Source organism: Bison bison, unplaced genomic scaffold, assembly GCF_000754665.1.
Source record: "Bison bison bison isolate TAMUID 2011002044 unplaced genomic scaffold, Bison_UMD1.0 scf7180017864374, whole genome shotgun sequence".
NCBI lineage: Eukaryota > Metazoa > Chordata > Mammalia > Artiodactyla > Bovidae > Bison > Bison bison.
Window position 1 is genome coordinate 6,051,393 of NW_011494946.1, and position 14,875 is coordinate 6,066,267.

General features: G+C 43.7%; 1 protein-coding gene across 2 annotated transcripts in view; it reads right to left on the reverse strand.

The window, feature by feature from the left end:
- PIK3R4 (phosphoinositide-3-kinase, regulatory subunit 4) overlaps nucleotides 1-14,875 on the reverse strand; it is a 78,472-nt gene that overhangs the window by 5,380 nt on the left and 58,217 nt on the right. The window contains exons 14-16 of one of the 2 annotated variants that reach the window (XM_010856744.1): nucleotides 4,943-5,107; nucleotides 2,295-2,506; nucleotides 608-739 (exon numbers count right to left, since the gene is read on the reverse strand). In XM_010856744.1, coding sequence (XP_010855046.1) covers nucleotides 608-739; nucleotides 2,295-2,506; nucleotides 4,943-5,107 — 509 coding nt within the window. Of the gene's footprint in view, nucleotides 1-607; nucleotides 740-2,294; nucleotides 2,507-3,637; nucleotides 4,740-4,942; nucleotides 5,108-14,875 lie in introns of those variants that run through there. The other variant, XM_010856745.1, reaches the window with a different exon arrangement.

A 14,875-nucleotide genomic window follows, 5' to 3' on the forward strand; every position in this document is an offset into this window, starting at 1 on the left:
GGCGCGAGGAGAGGAGGGGGCGGGGGCCTGGAGACAAGAGACCAGGAGGAAACACAGACGGTAAGCGCCACCGCTTATGTGGCACTCGCTGTGTACCAGACCGTATGCATGACATGTGTTACCTCACATTCTTCCAACTCTGCTAGACAAGTTTTTTAGCCACATTTTACAGTTGGGAAAAATGAATTTCAAAGAGCTGCCCAAGTGTCTTGCCTAAGAATCTATACAAGGAAATCTGAACACCCAATAAGAGAAGGGGAGGGAGGCTTCAAGAAATGCAACAGAAATGGCAGCTAAGAGGGATGACCTCAGGCTTCCAGCTCAGATTTCCAGGAAGATGATGGCAACTAAAAACAGGGAACACAGGAGAAAGAAGACAACGGGAAGGAAGCGGTGGTGGACAGGAATGGACGGTGGTGGTGTGACTGATGAGACTTCACAAGACAATAAATGAGAAACGACACTGAGATATCCGTGGCAGGAACTTCCACGGAATCAGAACTGACCACAAAAGCCAGCATTTGGCTCACAGGTAAAAACTCTTAAGGTCATGAACCTGGGCAGCAGGGTCGTCTGCCCCGGCCCCGCCAGCCCGCCCGCCTCCTACCTGCGATCACCCAGGACTGGTAGAGCGGGTGCATGGAGAGGCGCCGGACGCGGGCCCGTGACGGGTGGCAGTGACTGGAGATGGGCAGCTGGAAGCGCATGTCCCAGCAGGCCATGGTGCCGCTGCTCGTGCCTGCGAGGGGAGAAGCGCAGACGTGACTGCCGCAGGCTCGGCATCAGTGCCGATTCCCGCTGACGTTACGTTCAACCTGGCTGGCCACTTAGGAAAGAGGCTTTACTTCCGGGAAGCTGCCCGCCCCACTCCTCGGTTCCCAACAGCACCTTTAGCCCAAAGGTACAGAGTACTAGCACAGTGCTACCACAAACCTAGCAAGTGTGAAGCAAGAATGAATAACTCGTTAATGACTGACACTTACTAACTGCCGAAGGCACCCGTGGGAAAAACCCAGAAGGCCTAGAGAAGACATGAATCTGATAAAGCAAAACATTCAGACTGCCTTAAGTAACCAGAGGTGGTTTACTAGCGCTCGGTAATCGCAGTCAGCCCTCAAGCAGCAGCAGCTCTGCAGCCGTCCTCAGAGCTCAATCTCTGCCACGTGCCCTTTTCTCTGAAACCTTCTGGAGACAGGCATGGCTGTCTGAGCACAGCAGACACTGGGGTGACTGCCTGCATGTGTGCCCACGACATCTGAAACCACACAGAGAGAATGCCACCCAACTCGAAGAATAACGTGCACTCTAATGCCAAGGCTGGTCTCCAGGTCCAGTGGAGACGGGGGTGGGAAAAGACCAAAGGGGCAGCGGGCCCCTCCGTCTCCTGGCCCCTCTGCAGGCCCCTCAGAGCTGGTGGGGCTGCATGAGAGCCACCGGGGCAACTCACTAACCTTGTGGCACGTGTGACAGCTACTTTTCCAAGCCTGGCACAACATCTTCCTGTGCCAGGGCAGCTTAGTCTCGCAAAAGGCAAAAAATAATGCACTTCACACAAACCATATAAAATAAAGGGCTGATAATGTCGCAAATTCAAGACAGGGAATCTATTGAACAGAAACTAATATTCAAGCGTAGCAGAGTCTAATTCTTCTGAGAGTGTCGAGTGACAATGAAAAGCTCCAGTACCTTCTAAAGGGGCAGGTTCAAAGCCTGGCAGGGGGAGGGGGGCCAGTGAAACTAAAACAGGAGAGAAGCAAGGTCACAGGGTGCTCTTCAGCAAGGAAAGGCGGGGGAAGGGGTCACAAGGCCAGCGGCCACTGTTTGGCTCTCCTCCTGTGCTGGACCCTTTCACCTCATTAAATCCTCAAAGCTGCCCTTGGAGGGAATGGGCCCATCTGAAGACGAGAACAGTAAGACCAGAAGGGTGAAGCAGCTTGCCTGTGGCTACCGGGATTTAAAACCGAGCTGCTCAAATTCAAATGTCCTCATCCCGTAAACCCAGCCTGTTGCTTCCCTGGCAGAGTAAGAAAATGCCAGCAAATCTGACCACTGTAGGGGCGTGTTTAAAAACGAAGGGACAGAGTAAATTGTTACACGCGCTGAATATTGACCTCACTCTTTCAAATTTGTTTTTTAATGAAAAAATTGAAATGTAAGTATTATAATAATTATAGGGGGGGAAAAAGAACATAGGGGAAAATTAGTAATGAAGACAAAGGAAAAGAGCTTTCTTAAGAGGCACGCCTGACAGCAGCATCCAGACCCAGGCGAGGACCTGAAAGGCAGCTCCCTACCGATGCAGAGCCAGCACTGGTGGATGTCCACGGCAAAGGAGGTGATGAGGCCTGCCTTGAGATCGTGCCTCAGTGTCCAGGCGTTGCTGGAGGAGCGCAGGTCCCAGCCCACCAGAGCACCATTCACAGTGGCGTAGGCCAGCACGGACTGCGCCCCGGAGCTGAAGTGATGCAGGTCCACCACGCAGCCGTCCTCCTTCTGGTCTAGGACTCTAGGAGACACACATCAAGAGGCAAAGGCTCGTCCATCACGAAAGACACAGCACTCGCCTCCACTGCAGATCAATCTACCTTCTAACCATGGTCAAGAAACTCTGTGGCCCATCGAAGACAAGGACAGTTGAGCATTTTTTAAAAAATTACTTCAGAACTACAGAAGAGCTGCAAATGTAGTGCACAGACTTCCATGTATCTTTCACTCACTTCCCCTCATGCTGATGACTTCTTTTATTAGAAAGAAGGATTTAAGATTCATTGCTGTTACTGCATGAATCAATCATTCGCTCCCTTTTATTACTAATAATAAAGTGAAGTAAATAAGATTAGTGATTCCTTTGTAAGTACTATTCCATTCCTTGATATACCTGTTTTTTGTTTTTTTTTTCAAGCTGAGGAATTTTTAAACTAAAACAATGCCATAAACATGCTGGCCGGCTTTCTTGGTCAGTGCGTATCAGGCCTCTGCACACTGCTGTTTTGGCTTTGTTGAGGGTCAGCAGCATTGTCTGTGAGAGCCGGGCAGTGAATCTGCCAGGATTTAAAGCCACACGCATCTCTGCTGCATGTTCTTTTTTTTAAAACAACCCTTTGAAAATGCAAAAATCATTCTTAACACGGGCCATCCTGCTGGCTGTAGCTTGCTAACTCCTGTCTTAGGCAAACAATTATAAACATTCTAACCATGACAATATTCCCTAAGGTGATGATGAAAAGTCCAAATGCCAAACAAACAGTGAAAAGGACCCAGAGATCCTAAGTATTCAGAGCCAAGGTGACACAGGAAGACCAAATACGCGCCCCTCGCGGGGTTTCCTGGGAGCGCCCGCCGCCAGGCAAAGCCTCCTGGGGCAACCTGCCAATCCAGAGAGTCGGTGTTGCTCAAAGTTGCTCAGTTGTGTTTGACTCTTTGTGACCCCTTGGACTATACAACCCATAGGATTCTCCAGGCCAGAACACTGGAGTGGGTAGCCTTTCCTTCTCCAGGGAATCTTCCCAACCCAGGGATCAAACCCAGGTCTCCCGCACTGTATGTGGATTCTTTACCAGCTGAGCCACAAGGGAAGCCCAAAAATACTGGAGTGGGTAGCCTATCCCTTCTCCAGTGGATCTTCCCGACCCAGGAATTGAACTGGGGTCTCCTGTATTGCAGGCAGATTCTTTACCAACTGAGCCATCAGGGAAGATATAAGTGTTGCTCAGGGTAAACAGTAAAAACTAATATTCGCAATGAAAAGTGCTGTCAGCTTAGAGGCTCTCCCACACGAAATGTATACTCTGCTGCAGGGTCCTCACACCATGCACTCCACCAAGAGCCCTCTGGAGATTTATGCCATGCAGAGGCTGCTCTGTAACCACTCTCTGCTGAAAGGACTTCTTAGTTCAAGATTATTATAATGGGTCCTGGACAGAAGCTGCCCAAGTCTCTTTAGTGAATGTGTTAAAAAAAAAAAAAAATCTTAATTGGTAAAAGCAAAACAAAGAATAAACAAAATGATACAAAGAAATAATAAAGTCCCAGGTGACCCAATCGTCACCCCCTTCTTCCTCAGCTGCCCAGTGGAGGTGAGCTGTAATCCACTGAAACTGTGACGAGGCGTCTGGGGGCTCTGCTTCCTCCCTGAGGGTCCCCGCTGTGCCCGCCCTGCCCTACGCCACCACCCTGCTGTGGCCACACGGGGTGGCGCCCCCTCCAGGCCACCTCCCCGATCCACCCGTAAGCTGGTCCCCCGTCCCCGGCACAGGGCACGCTGTCATACTGCACTGAAGTCATCTGTTCGCTGGTCTGCCTCTCCCACTAGGCTCGTTTCTTAGAGAGTATAACAAACACATCTTACTCATTTCTGCAATTTTCCGTGTGCAGCACACACTCGTCAGCTGAAAAATTGTTCTGTTTGACCTTTAAATATCTTACCTTGCATGGGTTTAATCTACAAGCAACCACAATCTGTAAGAAGTGGAGGAAATTCTTAGATAAAGCCAGCCAGGATCTTCTTTTTAAAATGATAAGCAAACAATATGACTGAACACTCTGCTCCATTCCCAGCAACTTCAGAGGCTTTATTGCCAAGTGACAAAATGCTGACACCACTTTTGAGCTTCCTTTAATGAAGAACACTCACATTTTCGAAACCAGCAGCCAGAGCTCAGACAGAAGATGTAACTGATAATTAGGGTATTCAGATTCCAGACTGGGATGAGCCACATGTTCAAAGCTGCCCTTCTGACCTTTGGACAAATTGGCAGAAATAGTTTCCTCAAACTGTGTGTGATAGATTTGAGTTGGAAACCCAATTTTATTCATTTCATGTGCTTAAAAACAGAAGTACATTGTCACAGGCCCTCAGCTGATCCAAACTATTACAGAAGGAGGGTTACATTATCCCAGGACACCAAATGCAGTTTAAAAAACACAAACGACAGACAGATACCTGCTTTGCAGAGGATGAATCTTGGGAGACTTGGGCAGCTTGGAGGCCTCAATCGCGAGAAGCTGGACGGCACCGTTATCGGATGCTACGGCTAAGTAGTGGGAACCCTGGCAGAATGTGAGCGTCTTGACACGGCCCCCGACTCGGCTATAGGTGAGAATAGACCTGCACAAAGAAAAGCAGAACTGCGTTTCTGAAAAGCCACGGAGTATTACTATCGCTGACATTAAACAGCCACAGGACTGTTAACAAACAAAAAATGATACTCTGAGGTCTGTTTCCCTCCTTGATCGTGTAACAAAAATAATCCCCCTCAGAAGCACTGGCACAAAAGCACCTTTCCTTCTGATACTTTCAAGTGGCCGTCTTCACACGCTTCTCTCTGATCAAGGAAAGACTGTCCACCCTCCTTTCCAGCTGGACTTCGCTCACTGTGGCCTGACCCAGCTTGCTTCCTTTCTGCAATTCCTGAAGCCCTCCTCTTACCCCTGCAGTTATTCCATAATCCCGCAGATGCAGCCTGCCACAGCGGGACGGCACTGGCTTGGGAATCACAGGGCCGAGTTCCACTAACTGACCACCAGTATCATTTGAGTCAAGCCACTTAACCTGCACTGCACCTCAGTTTACCCGTTTACAGCCCAACATTTCTAAGCAGGACATAGTGTAGCTCAATTAACATGTAAATCATGAAACGTTTATTAACACACAGTATTACTGTAATATTCAGTCTCTCCCACACATTGACCCCTCAAGCTGTCTGTCCCCCTCCTTTAAATTTACCACCGAACTTCCTGAATGTGACGAGCGGTGCCTGCAGAGTTCCTCCTTCATCACCCTCCACAAGGGTCACATACTCAGCCTTCTAAGCGGCCACTCCTTAAAGGTCACAAGCCCCAAAACACCAAATTTATTCACCTTTATCTTCTATAATTTATTATACAAGTTAATACATCTTAAATATACAAAAACTATTAAAAAAAAAAAAGAAGTAAAAACATAATTCTAACACCCAGAGAGAAACACTTTTGTTGTTTAGTCGCTAAGTTGCGTCTGACTCTCTGCGACCCCATGAACTGTAGCCCACCAGGCTCCTCTGCCCACGGGATTTCCCAGACAGGAATACTGGAGTGGATTGCCATTTCGTTCTCCAGGGGATCTTCCCGACCCAGGGACTGGACCCAGGCCTCCTGCATTGTTAGGCGGATTCTTTACCACTGAGGTACCTGGGAAAACCACAGAGGAACACTACAGACATTATTATATAGCTTCCCAAAGAGTTTTCTATGCATATTACAGTATATTTATATTTGATTTATAAATAAATATGGAACATTTTATATATTAATCATGCCTCTCTAGTTCACTTTTTAATAGCAGCCTTGCTGAAATACATGTCATAAAGTGTAACATTTTAAAGTGTACAACTCAGTGACTTGGAGCATGCATGGGCATTTTATCCCTTCTATGGCTAAATAATATTCCATTATGTGGATATACTGTATTTGCTTATCCATTCAATAGCTGATAGACATTATGGTTTCCACTTTTTGGCTATTATGAATAATGCTACTATGAACACTCATTTATAGATTTTCATGTGAACAAATGTCTTCAGCTCTCTTGGGTTTATACCTAGGAGTAAAACTGCAGAGTAATAGGTAACTCTATGATTAGCATTTGAGAAACTGCCAAACCTTTTCCCAAACTTGCTGCATCACTCGACACTCATACCAGCAAAGCACAAAGGTGCTAATTTCTCCACGCTGTCTCCAGCACTTGCTCTTGTCTTTTTGATTAGAGTCATTCTAGTGGGTGTGATGTGGTATCCCACTGTGGTTCTGCTCTGTATTTCCCTAAAGATGCAGAGTACCTTTTTTGCATACCTCCCAGTTACCCTTTATATTCTTAGGGGACTGGTTCCAGGACCCCCAGCAGATTCTAAAATCAGAATGCACTAGTCCCTCTAGGCCCTCTGTATCCAAGGGTTGCATATCAACAGAAAATATTCTATCCCTGGTTGACTGATTCTGCAGAACCCACAGGTATGAAGGGCCAACTCTATCTGAGTCCTCTGCTTTGTAATTACTTGTTTTCTTACTGTTGAGTTAAAACAGTTCTTTATATATTCAGAGTATTTATCTCATTCTGTGGGTTGTCCTTTCACTTTCTTGACAGTGTCCTTTGAAGTACAAATGTTCATAATTTTGATGAAATCACATCTATTTTTGTCACTGTGTTTTCTGGTGGCATATTTCAGAAGTGAAAGTTGCTCAGTTGTATCCGACTCTTAGAGACCCCGTGGACCATACAGTCCATGGAATTCTCCAGGCCAGAATACTAGAGTGGGTAGCCTTTCCTGTCTCCAGGGGATCTTCCTAACCCAGGGATCGAACCCAGGTCTCCCTCATTGCAGGCGGATTCTTTACCAGCTGAGCCAGCAGGGAAGCCCAAGAATACGGCAGTGGGTAGTGTATCCCTTCTCCAGCGGATCTTTCCAACCCAGAAATCGAACCAGGGTCCCCTGCACTGCAGGTGGATTCTTTACCATCTGAGCTGCCTAAATCCAAGGTCATGAAGAATTACATGCCTATGTTTTCTTCTACAAGTTTTACAGTTTAGCTCTCAGGTTCAGGTCTATGATCCATTTTGAAAAATTCTCTGCAAACCCATTCGTTTGCATGCAATTGCCCAGTAATCTCTACACCATCTGTTCAGGCTGTTCTTCCCCACACTCAGCTGTCCTGGCACCTGTGTCAGAAAGCAGCGACCATAAACGCACCTCTGCGCGTCAGCTCTAGCCCACTGACTAACGCATTTATCCCTATGCGGTAACACAGTGTCTTGACTGCTGTAGCTTGGTGGCCAATCTGGGAGTGTGATTTCTCCAACTCAGTTATTTCCTTAAGACTGTCTTGGCTACTTAAGTCCTTTGCATATCTTCATGAATTTTAGGATCAGAACGTCAACTTCTGTAGAAAAGGGCAGCTGGAAATTTCATAGGGAAAATCTGAGGATCAATTTGGGGATGTCAGCTATATTAACAAACAGCAAAAGTTTTCCACTGAATGAACATGGGATGTGTTTCTACTTAGGTCTTCTATAAATATTTTCTTTCAGTGATGTTTGTAGCTTTCAGTATTCAAGTCTTGTATTTTTCTGTTAAATTTATTCTTCAGTACTTCATTGTTTCTGATGCTCTTGTATACAGAATTGCTTTCTTTAGTTCATCTTTGGATTGTTCACTGTTGGTGGTGGTGGTTTAGCAGCTAAGTTGTGTCGGACTCTTCCAATTCTGTGGACTGTAGCCTGTCAGGCTCCTCTGTCCATGGGATTCTCCAGGCAAGAATATTGGAGTGGGTAGCCATTTCCTTCTCCAGGGGATCTTCCCGACCCAGGAATTGAACCCAGGTCTCCTGCATTGCAGGCAGGTGATTTACCAAGTGAGCTATGAGGGAAGCCCATAGTTCATTGTTAGCACACAGAAATCCAAGTGACTTTTATACATATAAATACAATATGATCGTATGTTCTACAACTTTTTGTTGAACTCACTTGATAGTTCTAATAGGTTTTTCTTTTTATTGCTTACTGTCTGCCAATACAATTTTACTTCTTCCTTTTCAATTTGGATGCCTTATATTTCTTTTCCTCATCTAAATGACCCCACTAAGAACCATGAAAGCAGTCAGAGTGGACATTCTTACTTACATGGCTCGCCTCACGGGCAAGTGTTCAGTCTGTAAGTATGATGTTAGTGGGCTTTTCATAGACGTCCTTATCAGCACTAAACTGTAACTACTTGAGTTGCTTTTAATCATAAAACAGTGTTAGATTTTAACAAAATCTTTCTAAGAATCTTTTGAGATCATCTGTGGTCTTCATCCTTTATTCTATTAATGTGATATATTCACTGACTGATTTTCAAATGTTGGAAAGGGTTTGCATTCTTGGGATAAACTGCACTTGGTCATGGTATAGTATCCTTTGAACATGCTGAACTCAGTTTACTAGTATTTTGTTGAGGATTTTAATGCCTATATTACCTATGCGTCTTGGTCTACTGTTTTCTGGTCATATATTTTGCCTGGTTGTGGTATCAGGGTAACACTGCCCTTATAGAATGAGTTACAAAATGTTCCCTCATCTATTTTTTTTGAAAAAGTTTTTGAAGGATGGGCGTTAATTCATTAAGTATTGGTAGAATGCACCATGAAACCATCTCAGCCTGGGCTTCTCTTTGTAGGAAGTTTTTCTTTTAATTACTAATTTAATTTTATTGTTATAGGTCTAAATATTCAGGTTTTCTATTTCTTATTGATTACCTCTGATAGGTTGTATCTCTCTAGGAATCTGATCTGTCCATTTCATTTAGGTTATTTCATTTGTCGGCATACAATTGTTCATAGTATTCCTTTGTGCTCCATAGCGATGTACTCAACAGTAACATCCCCTCTTTCCTTCCTAGTTTTAACTTTAGTACTTCTCCCTTTTAAAGGTTTGCCAATTCTGACCTTCCCAAAGAACTGACTTCTGCTTTTGCTGGTTTTTCTCCTTTACTTTCTATTCCCTATTTCATTTGTTTCTTCTTTGGTCTTTTATGATTTCCTTCCTTCTACTTGCTTTGGGTTTACTTTGCTCTTCTTTTTCTAGATTTAAGGTTAAAGCTAAGTTACTGATTTATGATTTTTCTTCTTTTTAAATACAGCTGCATGCAGCTATAAACTTCTTCAATACTCCTTTAACTGCACCCTTAAGTTTTGGTTTGTTGTGTTTTCATTTTCAGTCACCTCCAAGTATTTCTCTAATTTCCCTTTGAGCCACTGGTCATTTTGCCATGTGCTGCTTAACCTCTACAAACCTGTGAATCCCCCAAATTTCTGTTACTGATCTAGTTTCATTTCACCGTGATTAAAGAACATGTATGTTGATACAGCTCAGTGCCTTTAAATTTATTGAAGCTTGGTATCTGTCCTAGATAATCTGCTGCAGTCGGGTAGAGTGTTCTATAGATGTCAGATCTGGTAGGTCTGCAGTGTGCTCAACTCTTCTTACGGGAAGAGCATTAAAATCTCCAACTATTACTGTTAAACTACTTTCCCCTCCAATTTTGTCCGTTCTTCCTCCATGCAGGGGCTCTGCTGTTAGCAGCGTGTTTGTAATTGCTATGTTTTCCCGATGGGATGACCCTGTTGTCATTATAAAATATCCTTGTCTATCTCTAGTATCGATTTTTGTGTTAAAATGTCTGAGATAAGCATAGCCACTCCAGCTCTTTTAGAAACTGTCTGCAGGGTGTACCGTTTTCAGCCCTTTTACTCTCGCACTGCATCTCTTGAATTTAAACTGTTGTCTCTTATGGGAAACAGTCATATCATGTTTTGTCTTACTTCCTGCCAACTCTGCTTTTGACTACGTTTAATGCGATTAGAATAAGGTAGGGCTTAGGTCTGACACTGTGCTATTTGTTTTCTCTGCGTCTTATGTGGTTTTGGTGGTTGCTCTAGTCCACCGCTGCTCCCGTGTGTTATAAAGACATCTTCCAGTACATGATTTCAATCCCTAATTTCCTCTATCATACATTTTTGAGTTTTACTAAATGTTTTTAAGGGTTTCTTTTAGTGGTTTCCCTGGAAAATACAATCAACATCTAAAAACAATCAGATGAGCACCAATTTTGCTCCAACACATCTGCTCCCTCCTCCCTTGTCTGTACTATTACTGTCATACAAATTACACCTTTATGCACTATAAACTCAATGCAGTTTTATAATTATTTCTTTACGTAGTCTTCTTTTAAATCAGATAGCAGAAAGAGTTACAGAAAAAAAACTAACTTGTACTGTCTTATGTTCACTCCTGTATCTATTGATACCTTTACTTGATGCTCTTTATTTCTTCATGTGGTTCAAGTTAGTCTCATGTCCTTTCCTGTCAGCACGACAGACCCCTTTTGGTATTTCTTTCAGGTGAAATCTGCTGGCAATAAATTCCCTGTTTTTATTTACCTTGGAATATCTTAATTTTTCCTTTGTTTCTGAAAGACAATTCTGCTGGATATAGAATTACTGTCCGTCTTTTTCTTCCTAGACTCTGAATATATCATCTCACTGACTTCCAGGCTCCACCATTTCTGATTGAATGTCAGCTATTAACCTTACTGAAGGTCCCTCGTACAAGATGAGTCTCTTTGCTCTTTTGCTTCAATATTTTTCAACAATTGCTTCAACAATTTGCTTATCATGTCTCTCGTATGGCTCTCTTTGATCTTTGTCCTATTTGGAGTTAGCTGAGCTCCTCAAATGTGCAGATTAATGCTTCTCACCAAACCTGGGGGCGGGGGCGGGGGGGTGGTTCAAGCCGTATTTCCTCCAATGTTCTCTCTCCTTGCCTTTTGGGACTATCATGTGTATGTTGGTACACCTGACGGTGGTCCACAGGCCTCTGAGGCTCTGTTTGGTTTTCTTTATTCTCTTTTAGTTTTTATACTTCTGAATGGATGTCAACTATTTTCTATTTTCAAGTCCCTGGTTTTTTCTCTCGCCAGTTGAAATCTGCTGTTCAGCCCTGAACTCTTCATTTCTGTTATTATACTTCAGAACGCCAGGATTTCTGTTTATCATTTCTATCCCTTTATTGACATTGTCTATTTGTTGAGACATTTTTCTCATAATTTCCTTTTAATCCTTTAGACATAATTTCTTCTAATTTTTTGAACATATTTTTAATCACTAATTTAAAGTCATTGTCTAAAAAGTCCAATTTCTTGGATTAGTGAGGTACTGTTTCTATTGCCTGCATTTCTTCCTGTATATAGGACATACTTCCCTATTTCTTTGCCTGACTTTTAACTTTTGTCCAAAACTAGACATTTTAACTGGTATGTATTGACTTTGGAAATAAGATACCAATGTTGTCACTGCTTGTTTAGTGACTTGCCTAGAGACCAATCCTACAAAGTCTTTATTTCTCATGCGTGGCCACTGAACTCTCGCGTCAGTTAAATTAATGATCAGCTAATGACTTTCCTGGGGTCATTAAAGAATCTGCCTGCCAATGCAGAAGAAATGGGTTCGATCCCTGGGTTGGGACGATGTCCTGGAGAAGGAAATGGCAACCCCCTCCAGTATTCTTGCTTGGCAAATTCCATGGACAGAGGAGCCTGGCGGGCTACAGTCCATGGGGTTGCAAAAGTCAGATACAACTTAGTGACTAAATAACAATGACATTCCTTACATCTCATGAACTGATGCGAGGTCCAGCCCTTCTGAGGCTCTCTGTGCTAGCTGTGGCACACCCTCAACAAAGCAGTTTACAGCTCGGCCTCATCCTTCATCTCCTGCTCACACAGAGACTCAAGGTCAGCCACAGCTGAGAACCTGCAGCCTCCAGAGTTCTTTCTTGGGCTTATACACAACCCTGCAAGTGCATGTGGTCTTATAGACACCCATGCATACATCCAAACTTTTCAAAAGCCCCCTACTGATATCACACGCTTGCTTTAAAGTTTTTCGTGAGCCTCTTCTTAGCTACAACTGGGACTGCCACCTCAGGCAGCTGCAATGTTAAACAAATCCCATCAATAATTTCAACAAATGCTCCATGGGTAGAGTTTTTCCTCAAAGAACAAAGTAACAGCTCAAACGAAGACAGGACAGGCCCTGATCGTGGCGGTTTACAGCAAGCTGGTCAAATGGTGATCATTCTCTGGAAACGGGGCCTTGGAGGAGTTCAAAGCCTTTACGACCCCTCCAGGGGCTACTAAGCTGTTGGTTTTCACGGTTACTGTTAAGTTTTCCAAAGCCACTGTACAGCTTGGAAGTAGTGGGGGATGAAATCAGGGCTCACATCCATGGCTTGCTGTTCTGAGAGTCAGCCGTTTTTCTCAAACAACAATTTTCAGATTGATGAAGGACTTTAATTTCTAGAATCCTGAAAAAGTTGATTTTGACAGTTTTTGCCAGTGTTCTCATTGTTTTTAAGGAGGAAAATAATTTTGAAAATTCTTACTCTGTCTTTCTAAAAACAGAAATCCTACATGAGTTCTTAAACCAACTTCTCAAAACTGTATTTTCACAGACTGTATCAATATAGTCCATACCAAAAAAATGTATTTCTACAGCAATCACTTTATTACCACAATAATCACTTACTTATCCAGTTTCTCTCCTTCTGCTGAATCTTTAGTTTGCTCCCAGTTTTTTATAATTAAAAAGAAGGCAAGAAAAGACAACGCTCAGAATGGGAGAAAACAATAAGCAAGTGAAACAACTAACAAAGAATTAATTTCCAAAATATACAAGCCACTCATGCAACTCAATACTGTAAAAGCAAACAACCCAATCAAAGAGTGGGAAAAAGACCTAAACAGACATTTCTCCAAAGAAGACAAACAGATGGCTAATAAACACATAAAAAGATGATCAGCACTGCTCACTATCAGAGAAATGCAAATCAAACTACAGTGAGGTATCACCTCACATGGGTCAGAATGGCCATCATCAAAAAATCTACAAACAAAAATGCTGGAAAGGGTGTGAAGGAAATGGGCCCTCTTGCTTTGTTGGTGGGAATGTAAACTGGTACAGCCACAATGGAGAACAGCCTGGAGATTCCTTAAAATACCAGGAATAAAACCACCTATGACTCAACAATCCGACTACTGGGCATATACCCTGAGAAAACCATAACCGAAAGACGCGTGCACCCGAATGCTCACGGCAGCGTGTATACAACAGCTGGGACGTGGAAGCAACCTGGATGTCCACCAACAGATGAATGGAGAAGGCCAGCTTTGGTATATATATACACAATGGACTATTGCTCAGCCATAAAAAGGAACACATTTGAGTCAGTTCTAATGAGGTGGATGAACACAGAGCCTATTATACAGAGTGAAGTAAGTCAGAAAGAGAGAAACAAGTATCATATACTAACACATACGTGGACTCTGGAAAGACGGTACTGATGAACCTACCTGCAGGGCAGCAGCTGAGATGGAGATTAGAGAAGAGATGTGTGTGCGGACTCAGCAAGGGGTGGGTGGGATGAATGGAGGGAGAACAGGGAAACAGATGCCTGACCATGTGTACACAGAGAGCCAGCGGGAGTTTGCTGGATGACTCAGAGAACTCACACTGGGGCTCTGTGACAACCTACAGGAGTGGGATGGGGTGAGGGGTGGGAGGGAGATTCAAGAGGGAGCTGTATATGTACCTATGGCTGATTCATGTTGATGTGTGGCCGAAATCAAAACAATACTGTAAAGCAATTATCCTTTGATTAAAAATAAATAAAAATGTTAGGGGAAAATAAAAGCCAATCTGAACAGCCTCAAAACTAAATATCTGAATTAAATCTTTCTTCTTCTTAGAATATGTTCATCATAAAGGCTTGTGATACATAAAGTCCAAAGCCTTCCATGGATGATGGATGTATGAACTATACTCACCAAAGGTCACTGTGTGAGAACACCCTATTGTTTTACTAGGCTTTCATGCCACTTGGCACTTTTACTGCATTTGAGAGCTGCTGATAAATCTAGATAGCATATTCAAAAGCACAGACATTACTTTGCCAACAAAGATCCGTATAGTCAAGGCTATGGTTTTTCCTGTGGTCATGTATGGATGTGAGAGTTGGACTGTGAAGAAGGCTGAGCGCCGAAGAATTGATGCTTTTGAACTGTGGTGTTGGAGAAGACTCTTGAGAGTCCCTTGGACTGCAAGGAGATCCAACCAGTCCATTCTGAAGGAGATCAGCCCTGGGATTTCTTTGGAAGGAATGATGCTAAAGCGGAAACTCCAGTACTTTGGCCACCTCATGCGAAGAGTTGACTCACTGGAAAAGACTCTGATGCTGGGAGGGATTGGGGGCAGGAGGAGAAGGGGACAACAGAGGATGAGATGGCTGGATGGCATCACTGACTCGACA